The sequence below is a fragment of the Ursus americanus genome, chromosome 7, assembly GCF_024610735.1.
Source record: "Ursus americanus isolate L20-20 chromosome 7, mUrsAme1.1.p, whole genome shotgun sequence".
Lineage (NCBI taxonomy): Eukaryota > Metazoa > Chordata > Mammalia > Carnivora > Ursidae > Ursus > Ursus americanus.
Genome location: NC_142133.1, coordinates 10,850,001 through 10,874,254, shown reverse-complemented (window position 1 = coordinate 10,874,254; position 24,254 = coordinate 10,850,001). Strand labels below are relative to the sequence as shown.

Genomic DNA, 24,254 nt, shown 5'->3' with positions numbered 1-24,254 from the left:
CTCGTTCTTTCTGATAGCTGAGTAATATTCCATTGTATATATGGACCACAACTTCTTAATCCAGTCATCTGTTGAAGGGCATCTCGGCTCCTTCCACGATTTAGCTATTGTGGACATTGCTGCTATGAACATTGGGGTGCATATGGCCCTTCTCTTCACTACGTCTGTATCTTTGGGGTAAATACCCAGTAGTGCAATGGCTGGGTCATAGGGTAGCTCAATTTTTAACTTTTTAAGGGACCTCCACACTGCTTTCCAGAGTGGCTGTACCAACTTGCATTCCCACCAACAATGTAGGAGGGATCCCCTTTCTCCACATCCTCTCCAGCAATTGTTGTTTCTTGCCTTGTCAATTTTTGCCATTCTAACTGGCATAAGGTGGTATCTTGGTGTGGTTTTGATTTGAATTTCCCTGATGGCTAATGATTTTGAACATTTTTTCATGTGTCTGTTAGCCATTTGTATGTCTTCATTGGAAAACAGTCTCTTCATATCTTCTGCCCATTTTTTGATTTGTTTATTTGTTTCTCACGTATTGAGTTTGAGAAGTTCTTTGTAGATCTTGGATACCAGTCTTTTATCTGTAGCATCATTTGCAAATATATTCTCCCATTCCGTGGGCTGCTTCTTAGTTTTTTTGACTGTTTCCTTGGCTGTGCAGAAGCTTTTTATCTTGATGAAGTCCCACAAGTTCATTTTATCTTTTGTTTCTCTTGCCTTTGGAGATGTGTCATGAAAAAGGTTGCTTTGGCCGATGTCGTATAGGTTGCTACCTATGTTCTCTTCTAGGATTTTGATGGATTCCTCTTTCACATCGAGGTCTTTCGTCCATTTGGAGTTTATCTTTGTGTATGATGTGAGAGAGTGGTCAAGTTTCATTCTTTTTCATGTAGCTGTCCAATTTTCCCAGCACCATTTATTGAAGAGACTGTCTTTTTCCCACCGGATGTTTTTTCCTGCTTTATCAAATATTAGTTGCCCAAAGAGCCGAGGGTCCATTTCTGGGTTCTCTATTCTGTTCCATTGGTCGATGTGTCTGTTTTTGTGCCAGTACCATACTATCTTTGTGATCACAGCCTTGTAGTACAGCTCGAAATCTGGCATTGTGATGCCCCAGCTTTGTTTTTCCTTTTCAACAGTTCCTTGGCGATTTGGGGCCTTTTCTGTTTCCATACAAATTTAAGGATTATTTGTTCCAGTTCTTTGAAAAATGTCCTCGGTATTTTGATCGGGATAGCATTGAAAGTGTAGATTGCTCTGGGTAGCATGGACATTTTAACTATGTTAATTCTTCCGATCCATGAGCATGGAATATTTTTCCATCTTTTTATGTCTTCCTCAATGTCTTTCAAAAGTGATTTATAGTTTCTAGGATATAGGTCCTTTACGTCTCTGGTTAAGTTAATTCCAAGGTAATGTATCGTTTTTGGTGCTATTGTAAATGGGATGGATTCCCTAATTTCTCTTTCTTCGGTCTCATTATTCGTGTATAGAAATGCAACTGATTTCTGAGCATTGATTTTGTATCCCACCACATTACTGAATTCCTCTATAACTTCTAATAGTTTGGGAGTGGATTCTTTTGGGTTTTCCATATAGAGTATCATGTCATCTGCGAAGAGAGACATTTTGACTTCTTCTTTGCCGATTTGGATACCTTTGATCCCTTTTTGTTGTCTGATTGCTGTTGCAAGGACTTCTAGTACTATGTTGAATAATAGTGGCGAGAGTGGGCATCCTTGTCATGTTCCTGATCTTATGGGAAAGGCTTCCAGCTTTTTCCCATTGAGAATGATATTTGCTGTAAGCTTTTCATAGATGGCTTTTATGAGATTGAGAAATGTACCCTCTATTCCTACACTCTGAAGGGTTTTAATTAGGAAAGGATGCTGTATTTTGTCAAATGCTTTTTCTGCATCAATTGAGAGGATCATGTGGTTCCTGAGTCTTTTTTTGTTGATATGATGTATCACGCTGATCGATTTGTGAATGTTGAACCACGCTTGCATCCCAGGGATGAATCCCACTTGGTCATGATGGATAATCCTTTTAATGTACTGTTGGATTCTATTAGCCAGGATCTTGTTGAGGATTTTGGCATCCATATTCATTAGGGAAATCAGTCTGTAATTCTCCTTTTTGAGGGGATCTTTGCCTGGTTTGGGGATCAAGGTAATATTGGCCTCATAGAATGAGTTTGGTAGCTTTCCTTCTGTTTCTATTTTTTGAAATAGCTTTAGGAGAATAGGTATTATTTCTTCTTTGAATGTTTGGTAGAATTCCCCAGGAAAACCGTCCAGGCCTGGAGTTTTGTTTTTTGGAAGGTTGTTTATCACTGACTCAATCTCTTCATAATTAATTGGCCTGGTTAAAAAATCAATTTCTTCCTGTTTCAGTCTTGGTAGTTTATAGGTTTCCAGGAAGGATTCCATCTCTTCCAGATTGCTTAATTTATTGGCATATAGCTATTGATAAAAGTTTTTAATAATCCTTCCAATTTCATTGGTGTTGGTTGTGACCTCTCCTTTTTCATTCATAATTTTATTAATTTGGGTCCTTTCTCTATTCTTTTGGATAAGTCTTGCCAGCGGTCTCTCAATTTTATTGATTCTCTCAAAGAACCAGCTTCTAGTTCTGTTGATCTGCTCTACTGTACTCCTGATTTCTAATTCATTGATTTCTGCTCTAATCTTGGTCAACTGCTTCCTCGTGCATGGATTAGGCCTGTCCCTCTGTTGCTGTTCCAGCTTCTTGAGGTGAGAATATAAAAACTGCATTTTAGATTTTTCTATTCTTTTGAGTGAGGCTTGGATGGCTATGTATTTCCCCCCTTAAAACTGCCTTTGCAGTATCCCATAGGTTTTGGACCGTTGTGTTTTCATTCTCATTGGCCTCCATAAATCGTTTAAATTGATTTTTTTTTAAAGATTTTATTTATTTGACAGAGATAGAGACCGCCAGCGAGAGAGGGAATACAGCAGGGGATTGGGAGAGGAAGAAGCAGGCTCCTAGCGGAGGAGCCTGATGTGGGGCTCAATCCCATAACGCCGGGATCACACCCTGAGCCGAAGGCAGACGCTTAACCGCTGTGCCACCCAGGCGCCCCTAATTTGATTTTTGATTTCCTGGTTTATCAAGTCATTCCTGAGCAGGATAGTTCTTAGTCTCCAAGTGTTTAAGTTTCTTCCAAATTTTTCCTTGTGGTTGAGTTCCAATTTCAGAGCGTTGTGGTCTGAGAATATGCAGGGGATAATTTCAGTCTTTTGGTATCAGTTGAGACCTGTTTTGTGACCCAGACATGGTCTATTCTTGAGAATGTTCCATGGGCATTAGAATAGAATGAGTATTCTTTGGTTCTGGGGTGTAGTGTTCTATATATATCTATGAGGTCCAACTCATCGAGTATGGCATTCAAAGCTCTTATTTCTTTGCTGATTTCTTGCTTAGGTGACCTGTCTATTTCTGATAGTGGAGTGTTGAGGTCCCCTACTATTAATGTATTTTTATCTATATGTCTCTTTATTGTGGTTAAGAGTTGGCTCATGTATCTTGCTGCTCCCCTGTTGGATACATCCTTTAAGAATAATATAGCATCCTTCTGTATCTCTAACCATAGTTTTTAGTTTAAAATCCAATCTGACTGATATGAGAATTGCTACCCCAGCTTTCTTTTGAAGTCCATTGGCGTGAAAGATGGTATTCCATCCCTTTACTTTCAGTCTGAATGTATCCTTAGGTTCAAAATGAGTCTCTTGTAGACAGCAAATGGATGAGTCATTTCTTTTTATCCAATCTGCAACCCTGTGGCGTTTATGGGAGCGTTCAAACCATTTACATTGAGACTGATTATTGAGAGATATGATTTTAATGATGCCATGTTGCCAGTAAACTCTTTGTTTCTATAGATTGTGACTTTCTGTTCTGTATCACTCTTGGGGCCTTTTTATTTTTATAGAACCCCCGTTACTATCTCCTGTAGGGCTGGTTTCGTGGTTACAAAATTGGTCAATGACTGGCGATTCTGGAAGGTCTTTATTTCTCCATCAATTCTGAATGACAGCCTTGCTGGAAAAAGGATCCTTGGCTGCATGTTTTTCTCTGAAAGAGCTTTAAAAGTGCCCCCCCAACCCCTTCTCTCATTCCAGGTCTGTGTAGACAGGTCTGATGTAATTCTGATACCTTTGCCTTGGTACATGAGAAATTTTTTTGCCCTGGCCACTTTCAATACTGTATCCTTGGATCTAACATTTGCGAATTGCACTATGACATGACATGGTGTAGGTTTGTCATGGTTGAGCTTGGGAGGGGTTCTCTCTGCCTCTTGGACACAAATGTTTGTAGCAGAAAAAGCTAAAATAGAATCTGGACTCAAAAAAATCCACGCTCAGGAATGTAGGTTACGGGAGATTACTGACTCAATGAATCATTCCAATGTCAGAATCATCGGCATCCCTGAGGGGGTGGAGAAAAACAGAGGTCTAGAAGAGATATTTGAACAAATTGTAGCTGAAAACTTCCCTAATCTAGCAAGGGAAACACTGTGCCAAGTTTTAAATAGGTGTGTTTTGGTCCCCTTGTTAAAACAAGCTAGATCCTATTTTCCCTAGACCTGAAGCTTTGCAACACTCTGTGATCAGTAGACTTGGTGTGTGCAAGGGGTTTGTGTTGGTCTTTTGGGGGAGAGGCCTGCTTTGTGGATTCTCAAGCAGACTTGCCCTAGTGGAGATGCATCTGCAGGGCACCGAGGGGTGGGGCTTGGTTTAAGTGGGTCTAGTCTCCACTGGGGGGGTGCTGTGTTGCTCACTAAAGTTGGTCAGTGCTGATGGGTTGGGGGTGGCGCCATGCTCTCTCAACCCCAGGCTGTGGAGTTTGCACCCCCACTCTCCAGGAAGCTTTCACAGAAAAGCAAACACTCTCTCCCCTTGTGTCCCCAAATTTCATCAGATTGCTGGTTCAGCCTGTCTGTGTTTGATCTATCTGCCTGCTGGACAGCAAAGTACTTGTGTGTTTTATCTCAACATGTAGCTAGGTTTCAAAACTCCAAATTTTAGGGACTGCTGTGGCATGGACTTGTACTGATCCTCTGGAGGAGGTTCTTGCCATGCTGTGGCTGGTGCTGGCTTGTCCCAGAAAAGCAGTTGCATGACCATGCAGTGGTTCAGAGTTTCTGGTAAAGCGCAGCAAAAAAACTAGCACAAAGGTTTGCTGCCCTTAGCCGGTTTCTTTGTTCCTTAGCCAGTAAACAGGGCAGCACATTGGTGCCTGCCAGCTCTTTTGTTCCCAGTGAGGCCATGCCACCACTCCCAAATGCACTCCAATAAGGGGAACTGTTTCTCCCTGTAGGACCCAGGGGATCCTCACATCACACTGCCTACTCCCTGGCCTCTGCCCTCCTTCCTCACTGGAGCACTGCTAAGCCCAGCAGTCATGACTGTGACAATGGCATGGACTTCTAAAACTTCAGACTTAGAGCTCCACTACTTGTGGTAGGCAGTCCCTCTCCTTTTCCCAGTCAACAGTTATGAGGAATAGTTTTTCTTGTGCGCTCCCCTGTGCACTATTTTAACTCTTTCTCTCTTTCTCTCTCACCCCCCTCGCCATGATCAGGGCTCCCACCCCCCTGTAGCACCTGCAATTCTTTTCTTCCCCAAATCAACTCTCTGCAACTCCTACCTTCCACAATGTGGCCATTTTTCTATCTCTAGATATGCGGTTTGTTCTCCCAGTCCTCAGATCAATTTCTTGGGTGTTCAGAATGATTTGATATTTATCTAGCTGTATTCAAGAGATGAGGCAAGCTTATGGTCCCCCTATTCCTCCACCTGAACTCTAAAGGAAACCATGTTTAAAGAAGTAAAGGAATGTATGATGACAATGTCTCATCAACAGTGATTAACATTGAGGATATAGAAATTATAAACTATTCTCAAAGGTAGTTTGTTTGCTTGATTTACCTGTGGATGAGTCACACTTTCTTGTTTCTTTGAAAGTCAAATTCTTGTTGTCGTTGAAAACTGGACATTTAAGATACTGTATTATAACAACTTTGAATACTGATCCTCCCAATGTCAGGGCTTATTGTGGTCCTTCATTTCCTTCCTTCCTTCCTTCCTTCCTTCCTTCCTTCCTTCCTTCCTTCCTTCCTTCCTTCCTTCTTTTCTTCTTTCCTTCCTCCCTTCCTTTCTCTGGACAGTTTCCATGAAGTCTGTTTTCCTTGCAGTGTACAGCCTCTGATGTTATTCCTCATGGTATATGCATAATCACTCTGACTCATTTACCATCAGCATGTTCAGTCTTTCTAAACCATTCTCTTGGGATGACAGTGAATTTAGTCAGACTATCTTTGACTATCTCTGTCCTTGATCTTCCTGTTAAGTTTCTAGCTGGTCTGTCTCTATTGGTATCATCTAAATGTTAGCCTGCATTAATTGCTGGCTAACTGTTCTATTGATTTGACAATGGCCTAGGGGTATAAGTTGCTTTACAGTCTGATCCAATTAAATTTGGACTCCTTTGCAGGGCAGTTAGGGGTAAGTCTTTAAGCCTTGCTCTGACTCCAAAGGGACACTCTTAGTTATCACTTTCCATGGTTCTTTATTAAACTTCTAAGTAGCCTATTGTTTTGCTTCTTGTTATCATGAAGTTACTATAGTTTCCTTTAAAAAAATTTTATTGCATGACTAACTGCTGAAATCCTTAGGATGAACTGGGTAATGCAACAGCTGCCCTCCTGGGTTTAGGTGTTGTTTCTTCATGGAATCCATGCCTGAATGTCTGGTATACAACTTCTACACACCTCATTGGACTGGTCCCAGTGGTATTTCATCTTTTAGCCTTTGCACTCCAGTTATACTTTCTCTCCTACTTGGCAGGGCAACAATATTTGTCACATTAACTTCTAAAAGTGGTAGGCCTTAGAGCCACAGCAACAGCACATGTGCATCTTCTTGCCATGCTTTCCAAATGACATTCCCTTCATCATCTGACTTCTATGGCTGAGATCAAAGAGAAGCCATTTCTGCTACATCATGCTCAGAAGCTTCTGCCCAGCAGAGTACCACTAGTTTCTTCTTAATTGTGTATCATAACTTTCTGAAAGCTCTCTGGCTATGTATGCCCAAATTCCTACTTCTGGGAATGCATCTTAAGAATATAATGTGAAATGTGATAAAAGTTTTATGCAACAAAATAATTACCATATTGTTTTATACACAAATTAAAAATCTGAACATTTTTACTGCCCAGCAATAGGGAAGTAGTGAAAAGTAGACTAGTCAATTTAATATGCTACTATTGCAAATATGTAAAAGAACACAAAAATCTGGCTAGGAAAAGAAATGAGCTAGAAGAAAATATAACAAAACATTTATAATAGGAGAATGGCTCTCTTTCTAGTTTTAGGTTCTGAAATCTACTGTAGACTAAAATGATGATTACACTTCTAAAAATCGTTTGTTTTATTAAAAATTATATGAGATTCTCCAAAGCACTTTTCATATTATTCCTAAGAAAATCATCCATAACACAAGTATTAATTAAAGAACATTAAAGGAAGTATATTTGGAATTCATATTCTTAACATTCCTCTTGAGAAGAGTTAGATAAGAGACAGATTTACTATATTTATTTGAAAAATAGAAAACTAAGACCTGGGTGAATTGGTATGGTATACATATCTCAGTGTTGGGGAATATCCTGAAAAACATGTGACTACCAACTGACCTATGAACTGGACCTGGACACGCAAAGATTCCTTACCCCCTCCCCTGTCCTTGAAATGTGGGTTCCACTTGCCTCTCCCACTCCCAGAGGCTGCTCCGAGGACATAGCCATGATATAGTGATACAATGCTGAAAACACCCATGCAGTATACATGGCTGAATCCAGTTAGGGCCTCCTTATAAATGTTTAAGATTTGGTAGGTAAGTGCAAGGATCCATTCATCTTGCTGCTGCGCAAGACAAGCCTCATATGTAAGTTCCCTTTGCTTAATAAAACTGACACCTATGAACCTGGAGTGGCTTCTCTCTTTTTTTTGGTCTCTCCCTGCCTTCTGAGTACAGGGACTATTTTCAAATTACACCTAGGAAGCTCCTAGGCAGGTTATGAACCAACACTCAGTAAATAATATTTTTAAAGATTTTATTTATTTATTTGACAGAGAGAGAGACAGCCAGTGAGAGAGGGAACACAAGCAGGGGGAGTAGGAGAGGAAGAAGCAGGCTCCCAGCAGAGGAGCCCGATGTGGGGCTGGATCCCAGGACTCTGGGATCACGCTCTGAGCCGAAGGCAGATGCTTAACAACTGAGCCACCCAGGCACCCCAGTAAATAATTTTTTTAAAGAAGAAAACTAAGACTGTAAAAGATTCTAAAATTCCTTATTCTAGTGCTTTAAATAATTTCATTGGAGAACGAAGATGGAGATACAGAACTTTTCCCCTTAACCTCTACTTTCTCATTTAAAATTATCTGAATGATTCTTGGAGAAGGGAGTTAAGATGGCTGAGGAGTAGGGGACCCCTTTTTCAGCCGGTCCCGAGTCGAGCTGGATAGGTACCAGACCAGCTTAAACAACCACGGAAGCAGCCTGAGACACAGGAAGATACATCTGGATCTCTACAAATGAACATCTCCAGCGCTGAGTATTGAGGTATGAAGCGGGGAGCCATGAAACCGCGCACAGATATCGGAAGATAAACGGAAGGGGGAGGGAGCCGCCGCATTCGGGCGTCGGGAAGCGGTAGCCACCTGCATGGGGGAGCAGGCGGATTCGCGGACGGCACACGCAAAACAGCAGACTGAGACCGGTGAGCCGGGAGCACGTGCCACCAGGCTTCTCACGGAACTCTGGAATCCCGATGTGCTCACCGGACATAGACTGAGACCCAGAGATCCGGGAGCGCATGGGGGCGGCTGACGGATGGCGCCGTTAGAAACACAAAGGACAGAGATGTGCCAGCCCTGGAAGTGAGGGCTGGGATGCCAGGTGCGGGGCACACATCCCGGGACACTGCAGGGTTGAGCAGCACCAACAGTAACGGAGTTAAAGTGGCCAGAACATCAGTGGAGAATGGGCCGCAATCCCTCTGTTCTGTGACAGAGGCTGAAATTCGGCCTCTGCTGCTCTGACTCTCAGAAGAGGCACAGCAAACCGCCAGGGAAAGCCGCCAGAGAACAAAAGCCTGGAAATACAGGCTCACAGCATGCCCATCCCCATCCCCCCTCGCAGGGGACACGGAGACTCTACCCAAACAGGGTTGCCTGAGTATCGGCGTGGCAGGCCCCTCCCCCAGAACACAGAAGGCAGGCTGAAAAATCAAGAAGCCCACAACCCGGGGCGCCTGGGTGGCACAGTCATTGAGCGCCTGTCTTCGGCTTAGGGCGCGATCCCGGCGTTCCGGAAAGGAGTCCCTCATCGAGCTCCTCCACTGGGAGCCTGCTTCTTCCTCTCCCACTCCCCTGCTTGTGTTCCCTCTTTCGCTGGTTGGCTCTCTGCCACATATAAATAAATAAAATCTTTAAAGAAGAAGCCCACATCCCCAAGATCCCTATAAAACAAAGGGCACGGCCTGGGACCCAGTCAATAATTTGGGCTCTGGACAACCCCGCAACCTCTCCTCATCAGAATGACAAGAAGGAGAAGCCCCCCCGCCCCAGCAAAGAAAAGACAGTGAGTCTGTGGCCTCTGCCACAGAAATAATGGATATCAATGTAACCAAATTATCAGAAATGGAATTCAGAGTAACGATGGTCCAAATAATGAGTAGAATTGAAAAAAGTATTAACGAAAAGGTTACTGAGAATATAGAATCCATAAGGACAGAAATGAGAGCGAATCTGACAGAAATTAAAAATTCTATGAGCCAAATGCAGATAAAACTAGAGGCTCTGACGGCCAGGGTCACCGAAACAGAGGAACGGATTAGTGAATTGGAGGATGGGTTAATAGAGGAAAAAAACGAAAATAGAAGCTGGTCTTAAAAAAATCCACACCCATGAATGTAGGTTACGGGAGATTACTGACTCAATGAAACGATCCAATGTCAGAATCATCGGCATCCCCGAGGGGGTGGAGAAAAACAGAGGTCTAGAAGAGATATTTGAACAAATTGTAGCTGAAAACTTCCCTAATCTAGCAAGGGAAACAAACATTCGTGTCCAAGAGGCAGAGAGGACCCCTCCCAAGCTCAACCATGACAAACCTACGCCACGTCACGTCATAGTGCATTTCGCAAATATTAGATCCAAGGATACAGTATTGAAAGCGGCCAGGGCAAAGAAATTCCTCACGTACCAAGGCAAAGGCATCAGAATTACGTCAGACCTGTCTACACAGACCTGGAATGAGAGAAAGGGTTGGGGGGACATTTTTAAAGCTCTTTCAGAGAAAAACATGCAGCCAAGGATCCTTTATCCAGCAAGGCTGTCATTCAGAATTGATGGAGAAATAAAGACATTTCAGAATCGCCAGTCATTAACCAATTTCGTAACCCTGAAACCAGCCCTACAGGAGATATTAAGGGGGGTTCTATAAAGGTAAAAAGGCCCCAAGAGTGACACAGAAAAGAAAGTCACAGCCAATACAAACAAAGACTTTACTGGCAACATGGCATCATTAAAATTCTATCTCTCAGTTCTTAGTGCCAATGTAAATGGTTTGAACGCTCCCATAAACGCCACAGGGTTGCAGATTGGATAAAAAGAAATGACCCATCCATTTGCTGTCTACAAGAGACTCATTTCGAACCCAAAGATGCATTCAGACTGAGAGTAAGGGGATGGAGTACCATCTTTCACACAAATGGACCTCAAAAGAAAGCTGGGGTAGCAATTCTCATATCAGATAGATTGGATCTTAAACTACAGACTATAGTTAGAGACGCAGAAGGGCACTATATTATTCTTAAAGGAAGTATTCAACAAGTGGATATGACAATTATAAATATATATGCCCCCAACAGGGGAGCAGCAAGATACACAAGCCAACTCTTAACCAGAATAAAGAGACATATAGATAAAAATACATTAATAGTAGGGGACCTCAACACTCCACTATCAGAAATAGACAGAACACCCCAGCAAAAACTAAGCAAAGAATCAAAGGCTTTGAATGCCATACTTGATGAGTTGGACCTCATAGATATATATAGAACACTACACCCCAGAACCAAAGAATACTCATTCTATTCTAATGCCCATGGAACATTCTCAAGAATAGACCATGTTCTGGGTCACAAAACAGGTCTCAACTGATACCAAAAGACTGAAATTATCCCCTGCATATTCTCAGACCACAAACGCTCTGAAATTCGAACTCAACCACTAGGAAAAATTTGGAAGAAACTCAAACACTTGCAGACTAAGAACCATCCTGCTCAGGAATGACTCGATAAACCAGGAAATCAAAAATCAAATTAAACAATTTATGGAGACCAATGAGAATGAAAATAAAACAGTCCAAAACCTATGGGATACTGCAAAGGCAGTCCTAAGGGGGAAATACATAGCCATCCAAGCCTCACTCAAAAGAATAGAAAAATCTAAAATGCAGTTTTTATATTCTCACCTCAAGAAGCTGGAACAGCAACAGAGGGACAGGCCTAATCCACGCACGAGGAAGCAGTTGACCAAAATTAGAGCAGAAATCAATCAATCAGAAACCAGAAGTACAGTAGAGCAGATCAACAGGACTAGAAGCTGGTTCTTTGAGAGAATCAATAAAATGACAGACCACTGGCAAGACATCCAAAACAAAAGAGAAAGGACCCAAATTATTAAAATTATGAATGAAAAAGGAGAGGTCACGACCAACACCATTGAAATTGGAAGGACTACTAGAAATTTTTATCAACAGCTATATGCCAATAAACTAAGCAATCTGGAAGAGATGGAATCCTTCCTCGAAACCTATAAACTACCAAGACTGAAACAGGAAGAAATTGACTTCTTAAACAGACCAATAATTATGAAGAAATTGAGTCAGTGATAAACAACCTTCCAATAACAAAACTCCAGGCCTGGACGGTTTTCCTGGGGAATTCTACCAAACATTCAAAGAAGAAATAATACCTATTCTCCTAAAGCTATTTCAAAAAATAGAAACAGAAGGAAAGCTACCAAACTCATTCTATGAGGCCAATATTACTTTGATCCCCAAACCAGGCAAAGACCCCCCTCAAAAAGGAGAATTACAGACTGATTTCCCTAATGAATATGGACGCCAAAATCCTCAACAAGATACTTGCTAATAGAATCCAAGAGTACATTAAAAGGATTATCCATCATGATCAAGTGGGATTCATCCCTGGGATGCAAGCATGGTTCAATATTTGCAAATCAATCCGCGTGATACATCACATCAACAAGAAAAGACTCAGGAACCATATGATCCTCTCAATTGATGCCGGAAAAGCATTTGACAAAATACAGCATCCTTTCCTAATTAAAACCCTTCAGAGTGTAGGAATAGAGGGTACATTTCTCAATCTCATAAAAGCCATCTATGAAAAGCCTACTGCAAATATTATTCTCAATGGGAAAAAGCTGGAAGCCTTTCCCTTAAGATCAGGAACTCGACAAGGATGCCCACTCTCGCCACTATTATTCAACATAATACTAGAAGTCCTTGCAACAGCAATCAGACAACAAAAAGGAATAAAAGGTATCCAAATCAGCAAAGAAGAAGTCAAAATGTCTCTCTTTGCAGATGACATGATACTCTATATGGAAAACCCAAAAGAATCCACTCCCAAACTATTAGAAGTTATAGAGGAATTCAGTAATGTGGTGGGATACAAAATCAATGCTCAGAAATCAGTTGCATTTCTATACACGAATAATGAGACCGAAGAAAGAGAAATTAGGGAATCCATCCCATTTACAATAGCACCAAAAATGATACATTACCTTGGAATTAACTTAACCAGAGACGTAAAGGACCTATATCCTAGAAACTATAAATCACTTTTGAAAGACATTGAGGAAGACATAAAAAGATGGAAAAATATTCCATGCTCATGGATCGGAAGAATTAACATAGTTAAAATGTCCATGCTACCCAGAGCAATCTACACTTTCAATGCTATCCCGATCAAAATACCGAGGACATTTTTCAAAGAACTGGAACAAATAATCCTTAAATTTGTATGGAAACAGAAAAGGCCCCAAATCGCCAAGGAACTGTTGAAAAGGAAAAACAAAGCTGGGGGCATCACAATGCCGGATTTCGAGCTGTACTACAAAGCTGTGATCACAAAGACAGCATGGTACTGGCACAAAAACAGACACATCGACCAATGGAACAGAATAGAGAACCCAGAAATGGACCCTCGGCTCTTTGGGCAACTAATATTTGATAAAGCAGGAAAAAACATCCGGTGGGAAAAAGACAGTCTCTTCAATAAATGGTGCTGGGAAAATTGGACAGCTACATGAAAAAGAATGAAACTTGACCACTCTCTCACACCATACACAAAAATAAACTCCAAATGGATGAAAGACCTCGATGTGAGACAGGAATCCATCAAAATTCTAGAGGAGAACATAGGTAGCAACCTATACGACATCGGCCAAAGCAACCTTTTTCATGACACATCCCCAAAGGCAAGAGAAACAAAAGATAAAATGAACTTATGGGACTTCATCAAGATAAAAAGCTTCTGCACAGCCAAGGAAACAGTCAAAAAAACTAAGAAGCAGCCCACGGAATGGGAGAATATATTTGCAAATGACACTACAGATAAAGGACTGGTATCCAAGATCTACAAAGAACTTCTCAAACTCAATACACGAGAAACAAATAAACAAATCAAAAAATGGGCAGAAGATATGAACAGACACTTTTCCAATGAAGACATACAAATGGCTAACAGACACATGAAAAAATGTTCAAAATCATTAACCATCAGGGAAATTCAAATCAAAACCACACTGAGATACCACCTTACGCCAGTTAGAATGGCAAAAATAGACAAGGCAAGAGACAACAATTGCTGGAGAGGATGTGGAGAAAGGGGATCCCTCCTACATTGTTGGTGGGAATGCAAGTTGGTACAGCCACTCTGGAAAGCAGTGTGGAGGTCCCTTAAAAAGTTAAAAATTGAGCTACCCTATGATCCAGCCATTGCACAACTGGGTGTTTACCCCAAAGATACAAACGGAGTAAAGAGAAGGGCCATATGCACCCCAATGTTCATAGCAGCATTGTCCACAATAGCTAAATCGCGGAAGGAGCCGAGATGCCCTTCAACAGATGACTGGATTAAGAAGTTGTGGTCCATATATACAATGGAATATTACTCAGCTATCGGCAAGAACGAATTCTCAACATTTGCTGCAAAATGGACGGCACTGGAGGAGATAATGCTAAGTGAAATAAGTCAAGCAGAGAAAGACAACTATCATATGATTTCTCTCATCTATGGAACATAAGAACTAGAATGATCAGTAGGGGAAGAAAGGGATAAAGAAAGGGGGGGTAATCAGAAGCGGGAATGAAGCATGAGAGACTATGGACTATGAGAAACAAACTGAGGGCCTCAGAGGGGAGGGGTGTGGGGGAATGGGATAGACCGGTGATGGGTAGTAAGTAGGGCACGTATCGCATGGTGCACTGGGTGTTATATGCAACTAATGAATCATCGAGCCTTACATCGGAAACCGGGGATGTACTGTATGGTGACTAACATAATATAATAAAAAATCATTAAAAAAATAAAAAATAAAAAAATAAAATTATCTGAATGATTCCAGGAATACAAGGCTGGCTCAGTGTTCAAAATCCAATCACTTTAATCTATCATAATAACAGGCTAAAGAAAAGAAAAACACACGAGTATATTAATTGATGCAGAAAAAGCATTTGACAAAAATTCAATACTCATTCATGATAAAAACTCTCGGAAATATAGGAAGAGAGAAACTTCCCCAACTTGATAAAAAGCACCTACAAAATTCTACAGATAATAGTGTGCTTAATGTGAAAGGCTGACTGCTTTTCCCCAAGACTGGAATAAACCGAGAACTTTCACCACTCTTATTCAACATAGCACTGAAGTACTAACCAGTGTAATAAGGCAAGAAACAGCATAAAGATTGAACATAAAGAAATAAAATCCTTATCTTCAGATAACATGTTTGTCTACATAGAAAATTTCAAAGAATCTGCAGAAAAACTCCTAGAACTAGTAAGTGAACTCAGCAAGGTCACAGAATATAAGATAAACATTCAAAAATCAATACTTGTATATACTTGCAATGAACATATTTATGGCAAAATTAAAACTACAATACCATTTACAGTAGTTAAAAAAGAAGAAGAAATATTTTGTATTTTGTAGTTGTAAATCTGACAAAACAGGTACAGAACTTACATGCTGAAAACTACACAAAGCTGATGAAAGAAATCAAAGAAGATCTGAATAAAACATACCACATTCATGGACTGGAAGCCTCAATATAGTAAGGATGTCAATTCTTCCCAGGTTTAATGTGATTCCTATCAAAATCCCAGCAAGATTTTTTATGAAAATAGATACACTATTCTAAAATTTATATGGAAAGGCAAGGAGACCAGAATAGTTAGGACAATTTTGAAAAAGCAGAGTAAAGTGGATAAAATCAGTCTACCTGAGTTACAGACTTATTATATAGCTATGGTAATAAAAACTGTGTGGTATTAGAGAAGAGACAGATACATAGACAAATGTAAAAAATAGAAAACCGAACATAAATAAATCTCCCAGTCATGTATGTCCAAATGATTTTTCACAAACGTAAAGAATCAATTTAATGGAGGAGGGAGCACTTTTTCAACAAATGGTACTGAAATAATTGGACACCCATAGGCCAAAAAAGGAAGCTTGATGTAAACCTCACATCTTATGTAGCAACTGACTCAAAATGGATCATGGCATTAAACGTGAAACATAAAACTATAAAATTTTAGAATAAAACCTAGGAAAAACCTTTGGGATTGAGAGCTATGCAAAGAATTTTAGACTTAAAACCAGAAGCACAATCCATAAAAGGAATTGATAAACTGCACATCATCCAAACTTAAACTTTTGCTCTGAGAAAGACCCTGATAAGATGAAAACACAAGCTACATACTGGGAGAAAAAAACCTACAAACCACATACCTGATAAAGGACCAGTAACTATGATACATAAAGAATGGTTAATACTCAACATTAAAAAAGTAAATAATTCAATGAAAACGTGGGCAAAAGATACAAAGAGATGTTTCACCAAAGAAGATATATAGTTGGCAAATAATCATATAAAAATATGTTCTGCTTCATTAATTTAGGGAAATGCAACTAGATGATGATATAGCACTACACATATATCAGAATGGTTAAAATAAAAAATAGTGACACCACCGAATGTGGACAAAGATGTTGAAAATTGATCCCTCACACATTGTTGGTGGGAATGCAAAATGGTATAGACTGGGGAAAACAGTCTGGCACTTTCTTAAAAAATGAATTATGCAACTACCATATAATCCAAAAGCTGCATTCCTGGGCATTTATAGAGAAATGAAGACAAGTTTCACACAAAAACATGTAGACAATGTTTACAATAGTTTTATTTGTGTGATCTAAAAACTGGAAATAACCCAGGTGTTCAATGCATGAATGGTTAGACAAACTGTGTTACACCCAAAGCATGGAATACTACTTAACAATGAAAAGGAATGAACTAATACATGCAACAACCTAGATGACTCTCCAGAGAATTATGCTGAGTGAAAAAAATCCAAGCCCAAAAAGTTACATACCATATGATTCCACATTTATGTAACATTCTTGAAGTGATAAAATTAAAGAAATGGAGCCTAGATTAGTGGTTGCTATGAGTTAAGGAGGGTGTAGGGATAGGAGGGAAGTAGACAGGGCTACAAAAGGGCAACATGATGTACCCTGTGACGGAAATGTTCCATACCTAGCCTGATTCAATGTCAACATCCTGGTCGTGATATTATACAATAATTTTGCAAGAGGTTTATTGGGGGAGACCAGGTAAATGATACTTTGTATTATTTCTTACAATGGCATGTGAATCTATAATTATCTCAAAACCAAAATTTAATTTAGATAAAATTATTTGAGTTTCCCCTATATGCACAGTATAGCTGAAGAAATACAAAGGTAAATAAGATGGTCCTTGTGCTTGAAATTATAGCTTATTATGGGGATAAACATATATACATAAATAAATTTTAAGGCAAAAAAAATATGTCAGGAGTATTTAAAAATACAGTTAGACTTAGCCTGACCACTTCACAACCACTAGGATAGCTATTATCAAGAACAGAAAAAAACAAAGCTAAATCATAATAAGTGTTGGCAAGGATGTAGAGAAACTGGAACCTGTGTGTGCTGTTGTTGGGAATGTAAAATGGTACAGTCATTGTAGAAAATAGTACAAAATTCCCTCAAAAAATTAAAAACAGAACTGCCATATCTTCCAGAAATCCAGCTTCTGGGTATAAATTCAAAAGAATTGAAAGAAAGGTCTTTGAGAGATATTTGTACACCCATGTTCATAGCATCATTATTCACAATTACTAAAACATGGAAGCAACCCAAGCATCTATCAAATGATGACTAGATAAGCAAAATGTAATATAGTCAGGCAATGGAATATTATTTGGCCTTAAAAAAGACAGAAATTCTGTAATACGCTACAATGCTGATGAACCCTGAGGACATTATGCTAAGTGAACAAAGCAGTCACAAAAAGACAAATACTATACGAATCCTCTTACATGAGGTACTTAGAGTAGTAAAAATCGTAAAGAGAGAAGGTATAATGATGGTTGCCAGGGGCTGGGGAAAGGGAAAAATGAGTTACTGTTTAATAGGTATAGACTTTCAGATATACATGATGAAAAGAGCTATGGTGGTGATGGCTGCACAACAATTTGAATGTATTTAATACCAATGAACTGTACACTTAAAGATGGTTAAGATAGAAAAGGTTATGTTATGTGTATTTTAACATAATAAAAAAATAAAAAATACTATAAGAATAGTAAAGAAACTATAAAAGTTGAAGTAAACAGCCTTAAAATGTTTAAAAATTAATATAAATCACTTTCAACTTTATATATTGTATTTATAAGGGTAATGATTTTAAGGCATAAAGAAAATTACTGGTACTGGTACTGATACATACCCTACTTGGTCATGGTATATTATTACTTTAATAAGCTTTGGGATAATATTTCTGGCATTTCATTTTAATATTTTTTCATTTGCAGTGACATGTATTACTTTTCCAATTTGAAAACAGCAAGTAAAAAATATTTTTAAAGAAAAATTAAGAACTTGTTTTTTGAATTTTTACAGTGAAAATCTGTTCATGAGTTACTTCCATCATTAAAAAGTTGTCGCTGAAATAAGAAAAATAATTTAAAGGAAGAGTCAGAAACTTCTTGCATATACCACTTCATTAATAAAATGTTAACAGTGGATTCTTACAGAAACCAACAGACACATGATTCTTAAATTCATCATATCCTCCTAACAGTAGACTAACAAAATTAAAAAATTGGAAATGTAAGGGTGACCAAAATTTGTTGACTTTATAAAAAGTTTTTAAATTCCAGTTAGTTGTTAAGGATGTACTGTATGGTGACTAACATAACATAATAAAAATTATTATAAAAAATAAATTCCAGTTGGTTAACATACAGTGTCTAATATTAGTTTCAACTAATTCCAACACTTCCATACACCACCCGGTTCTCATCACAATAAATGCACTCCTTAATCCCCATTACCTATTTAACCCATCCCCGCACCCACCTCCCTTCTGGTAACCATCAGTTTGTTCTCTATAGTTAAGAGTCTGTTTCTTAGTTTGCCTTTCTTTTTTGTCCGTTTGCTCATTTGTTTTGTTTCTTAAATTCCACATATGAGTGAAATCATACTGTATTCATCTTTCTCTGACTTATTTCACTTAGTATGATACTCTCTAGCTCCATCCATGTCATTGCAAATGGCAAGATTTCATTCTTTTTTTATGGTTGAGTAATATCCCATTGTATATATATTCCACATCTTTATCCATTCATCCGTTGATTGACACTTGGGCTGTTTCCATAATTTGGCTACTGTAAATAATACTGCAACAAACATGGGGGCACATGTATCCCTTTGAAATAGTATTTTTGTATTCTTTGGGTAAATTCAATTACAGTGTGCAACTTGTATACATATCCCTTTAGGATCCAGGCTCCAATGTTCTCTCCAGATACATCTCTAGCCATTTTCACCTGTGCACGCTACAATGGCCATTGCAAATCACTTACTATTCACTCAAGAATTCATTTGTAACTCCATACCATTGTCTATGTTGTTGTTCTCTCTAAATAGGATGCCTCCACCCTTTTGAGCTCAGTAGTACATCCTTGTGAACTCCTTCCTAACACCCATAGGCCAATTAGGAATTCCTTCTCTCAAACCCTGAATATTTTTTATTAGTATAACATTCATATCAAATAATTTGTATCTCAATACTTGTCTCTTCTCTTCCTCCCTCTCTCCCCACTTTTTTCTTTCTTTCTTTTTTTCTTTCTCTTTCTTTCTTTTCTTTCTTTCTTTCTTTCTTTCTTTCTTTCTTTCTTTCTTTCTTTCTTTCTTTCTTTCTTTCTTTTTCTTCCTTCCTTTCTTCCTTCCTTCCTTCCTTCCTTCCTTCCTTCCTTCCTTCCTTCCTTCCTTTTCTTCTAATTTTTTTTGGTATAGATGACACATAATGTTACACTAGCTTCAAGTGTATAACACAGTGGTTCAACAACTCTATATGTTAGGCTATGACCACTGCAAGTGTAGCTACCATCTGTCATCATGCAATCCTATTACAATACTATTAACTATATTCCCAATGTTATACCTTTTATCACCATGACTTATTCATTCCATAACTGGAAGCCCATATCTCTCACTCTCCTTCACCCATTTTGCTCATACCCCCTCACCCTTCCCTTCAGTCAACCATCATTTTGTTCTCTGTATTTATGGGTCGGATTATTCATTTGTTTTGCACTACAGATTCTACATATAAGTGAAATAATATGGTATTTGTCTTTGTCTGATGTATTTTACTTAGCATAATATCCTCTAGGTCCAACCATGTTTTGAACCTTATGTTCATGGTGGCAAGCACAATGTCAGTAGATAACAGTCAAATGAATTACAGCTTAAAAGAACCCAACCAGTTAAATAAATTCAGCTTAAAAGAATATCATTAAGGTTATAATTTAGCTGAATAAACCCCAACTTTATAGTTCTTTGCTGACTACTATGTTAATGTGTTTTATAATTCTTCTGGCTAAAAGTAAATGTAAATTACATACTCAAAGTGAAAGTTTCTGTTACTTTCTTGAATTGTTGGAATACAGTTGTCATCAATTTATCTATTGGACTTTAGAAATAAAAGATAAAGTTGATAGACAAGGCTTGATGTAATATTTTATAAAAAACATTTGATTTTCTAAAATTGTAGTATTTCATAGTAACAATAATATTAAAAAACCATTTAAAAATGTATTACATACCATTTCTATTTCTTGATCTTTGGCAACCAGCTGTCGATTAAGAAGTTCTTTGCTTGAGTCAAGTTTAATACAAAGTTCTCTTGTGGAAGATAAATCTGCAAGGGCAGATACTTTTTCAAACTGAACCTTCTGAAGTTCCTCTTCCATCTTTACAACAGACTTGTGTAAGGTAGAAATCTGGGACTTGTAAGACCTTTCTGCATTTAAGTGCTGCAAGGACAAAATTATTATTATATATATACATATTTTTTAATTTGAAAAAACTAAAACATGGAAAACAAAGTGGGGAAAATCTTTTGATGGTACATTTAGATTATAAGGAACTTTATACAATATAGGTGGTAATACTATGTACGAAACACCCTGGGAAAGACAAATTCGGCTTTCAAATGTCTATACATAAAATCCATGAGTAAGGGGCGCCTGGGTGGCACAGCGGTTAAGCGTCTGCCTTCGGCTCAGGGCGTGATCCCGGCGTTATGGGATCGAGCCCCACCTCAGGCTCCTCCGCTATGAGCCTGCTTCTTCCTCTCCCACTGCCTCTGCTTGTGTTCCCTCTCTCGCTGGCTGTCTCTATCTCTGTCGAATAAATAAATAAAATCTTAAAAAAAAAATCCATGAGTAAGTTGGTCAACTGGTCATTGTTTTTAATGTGTTTAGAAAACAACTTCCCCCCTTAAAAGTCTCAGACCCAAAGCTATTTGAGATACATACATGTTTGGTCTGTAGTTCTATTTTTGAACAGTTTCAATTATTCTATAAGATAAATATTACTGTTGTTAAAGACAAAACATTACTCACCACTGTTTCACTCACAATACCTATTTTCCAATTCTTAAATGGCATGTTGACCTAGATCATAATATCATAAAATGAGGACTGATAGCTCTCTAGCACTTACTAATAACTCTGAGGGAAAAAGATTCTAGGCAAGTATAAATTAACGATAAATCCACATTATGGGACATAAGAGCATGTTTTAAAAACTGCACAATGAGATTCAAGTTATATAAATGCTTTTAAAAGTTCAAGATAATATCACCTCCTTTTCTTTTGTTTCAGAGAAATATTTCGTGTAAGTGCACTGCCACCTACAGAGAAGTTTTTGCTATTATGTGAGGGTGACAGAACTGAGAGACAAAGAAATTTTTCTGCTTTTACAAGTACAAAACACAAAAATATTGCTCCTAGAATAAGTTATTTGGCCACAATTCTCCCTCCCTCCCTTCCTCACTCACTCTATTTCTCACTCACTCTTCAAACAACCTTCTATCCATCCATTCACCCATCCATCCATCCACCCATTCCATATTTTTAGTATATTCTATGTTCCAGTCAATGTGCCTAGGTATATATCCAGTGATAAGCAAAATAGTCTCTGTTCTCATGACACTTTCAGACCATGCAGGAGCCATGCATCAGTCAAATATTCACACAAACGACTATATAAATACATATTAAGCAAATACTTCTATAGAAAAAAAGTGTATAACAAAGTAAAGTGTTCTAGACTAAGAGGGTCAGAGAAGGCAGGAAAGGTTTCCCTGAGTAAATGACACAGGAGCTGAGATCTGAATGGTGTGTAGATAGATATACAGTGTGGGCTGGGGAAGGTGGGTTTTCAAACTGAAGGAATGCTAAATTCAAAGGCCCCAAAGCGAGTGTGTTGAGGGAAGGAAAATGACATGCTCCAACAACAAAGAGAAGACTAGTATAGCTAGAGCTCAGAGACCACAAAGAAGAGTGATAGGATATGCATTTGAAAAGGTATTAAAAAACTCACAAGGTGGAGCATGATAAGCTGGGTTAAAATTTAGGTCTTTATCCACTGAAAAAAGAGGGAGGTAATATGATCAGTTTTGTGCTTTGGAAACATAATACTGCATATTTCAGGTTCTAGTAAGAAAGTTGATTAAGTTAAAAGGAAAACCTTTTGGGTAAAATAGATTTTTTTTTTTTTTTTTTTTACAATTCATAGCTGAGCTTGCAAGAAAGAAAAATAAATTCTCATATGCCAAAGACAAAGATAAAACAAAGCCAGAGCAGGAAGCAATTGAGAAGGCCTGAAGCTAAAAGTTGGGGGTGTAGGACAGGAGTGACAGTGAAAGGCTTGTGTTTAAACATCAAAGAATTGAGAATTAGAATAGGTGGAACTGGGACCTCTACATATCTGGAACACTTGAAAAGAAGCTCCAGAGGAAAAATCCACTCAACCTCACAGAGACCAACTGAAAGTTTATCTTCTTCTACTCTCTAAGTAGGAAAAAAATGTCTTCTGTAAGAAACCTTAGGTCTAACTTTATTCAGTTTTGGAGTCTGACTGCACACTACCCACTCCCAATTCTAAACTTTACATAAAGTTTGTCCCATGCCAATAATAACACAGAGTCCCTTTGTAGAAGCAAACCCATATCCCTGGCCATAAAAGATTCTGCAGGAAAGCCCTGCTTTAAAGGAGCTTACAAACTCAGGGTGACTTAATCCACCATAAGTGAGAATCAGAGCAACATAACACATAGCAGAAACAGAATTCTAGAATTTCAAGTTATTTTAAAAAATATCTTAGAAGACATGAAAAATATGCTTAAAAGTATTAAAGACATTAAAGAAAAAATTGAAAAGAATGAGACTTAGGAAAAAACAGGAAAATTTGAAGAAGAACCAACAGAACTTCTGGAAAGAAAAGAAGTCAAGAAAATTAAAAACATAATGAATGCACCAAAAAACAGGCTAGTACAGCTGAAGAGGGAAGAATGAACTAGAAGACAGGTCACAGCACAGAGAGATAAACATGTGGAAACTATGATAAAAAATATTAATAAACATTTGGACTAGGAGATCCAATAAGCATATTATAAAAGTTGAGGGAGACAGTAGAGTGAATTTAAAGGAGGTAATATTCAAATAAATAACATCTGAAAATTTTCCAGACCTACTAAAAAGTATGAATACTCCGACTTAAAAACTGCAAAGTCAAAACCCCTCCCTTCAATAAACCCCAAAACCATACCTAGACATATATAGTCAAACTACAAAGAGAAAAAGAATATCTTAAAAGGAAAAAATGGCAAACAGACTTATAAAGAAAACCGATTAGAATGAGAACAGACTTCTCAACAAATTATTTTTAAAGTTATCAAAGGAGAATAACCCTCAACCTAGAATTCTATACTGAGCTAAACTAATACTCAAGAACAAGGGTAAAAGAAATCCATTTTCAGGCAAAGACTGAGAAAAACAACTCACAAATCAAAGGAAGTAGTTTCAAGAAAGAAACTGAACTTAGAAGTAAGAAATAGAATGCAAGAAGCAATGTTGAAAAATTTTGTAAACATATAAGTGGATAAAAATAAGCATTGACTGAAAGAATAAGAACAAGAGTAGTGATTTGTTTTAAGGCTATAAACAACCAATGTGGAATTAAAAGAGTACACAACTATATTATAACAGATTGGGGTTGTGTAAAGAGAGGAGGGAGGGAGAGAATAAGAAAACACATTCATTAGTAAGCAGGATGTTGTGCTCAATATTCAAATATTCTTAGGACCACATATTATTTAGCAGGAGGGTTGGAAATACGAACAATAGACTTTTTAAAATATGCAATATTACAAATTTAATTACTAAAAGAATAGGTTGAAAAATGTGTAACTTCTAAACCAATAAGTAGCAGGGGTAGAAAGTGGG

At 38.3% G+C, this 24,254-nt stretch overlaps 1 protein-coding gene and 1 pseudogene across 9 annotated transcripts in view; both read right to left on the bottom strand.

Annotated features, from left to right (window-relative positions):
- TSGA10 (testis specific 10) overlaps positions 1-24,254 on the bottom strand; it is a 188,743-nt gene that overhangs the window by 55,823 nt on the left and 108,666 nt on the right. For all 9 annotated transcript variants that reach the window (XR_015725131.1, XR_015725129.1, XR_015725132.1 and 6 more), the window contains one exon: positions 20,568-20,777. Coding sequence is in view for 1 of the 9 variants with exons in the window: in XM_045771868.2 (XP_045627824.1) it covers positions 20,568-20,777 (210 nt within the window). In the remaining 8 variants the exon portion in view is untranslated. The remainder of the gene's footprint in view (positions 1-20,567; positions 20,778-24,254) is intronic.
- Positions 5,604-9,154, bottom strand: LOC123776086 (large ribosomal subunit protein eL37-like; annotated as a pseudogene).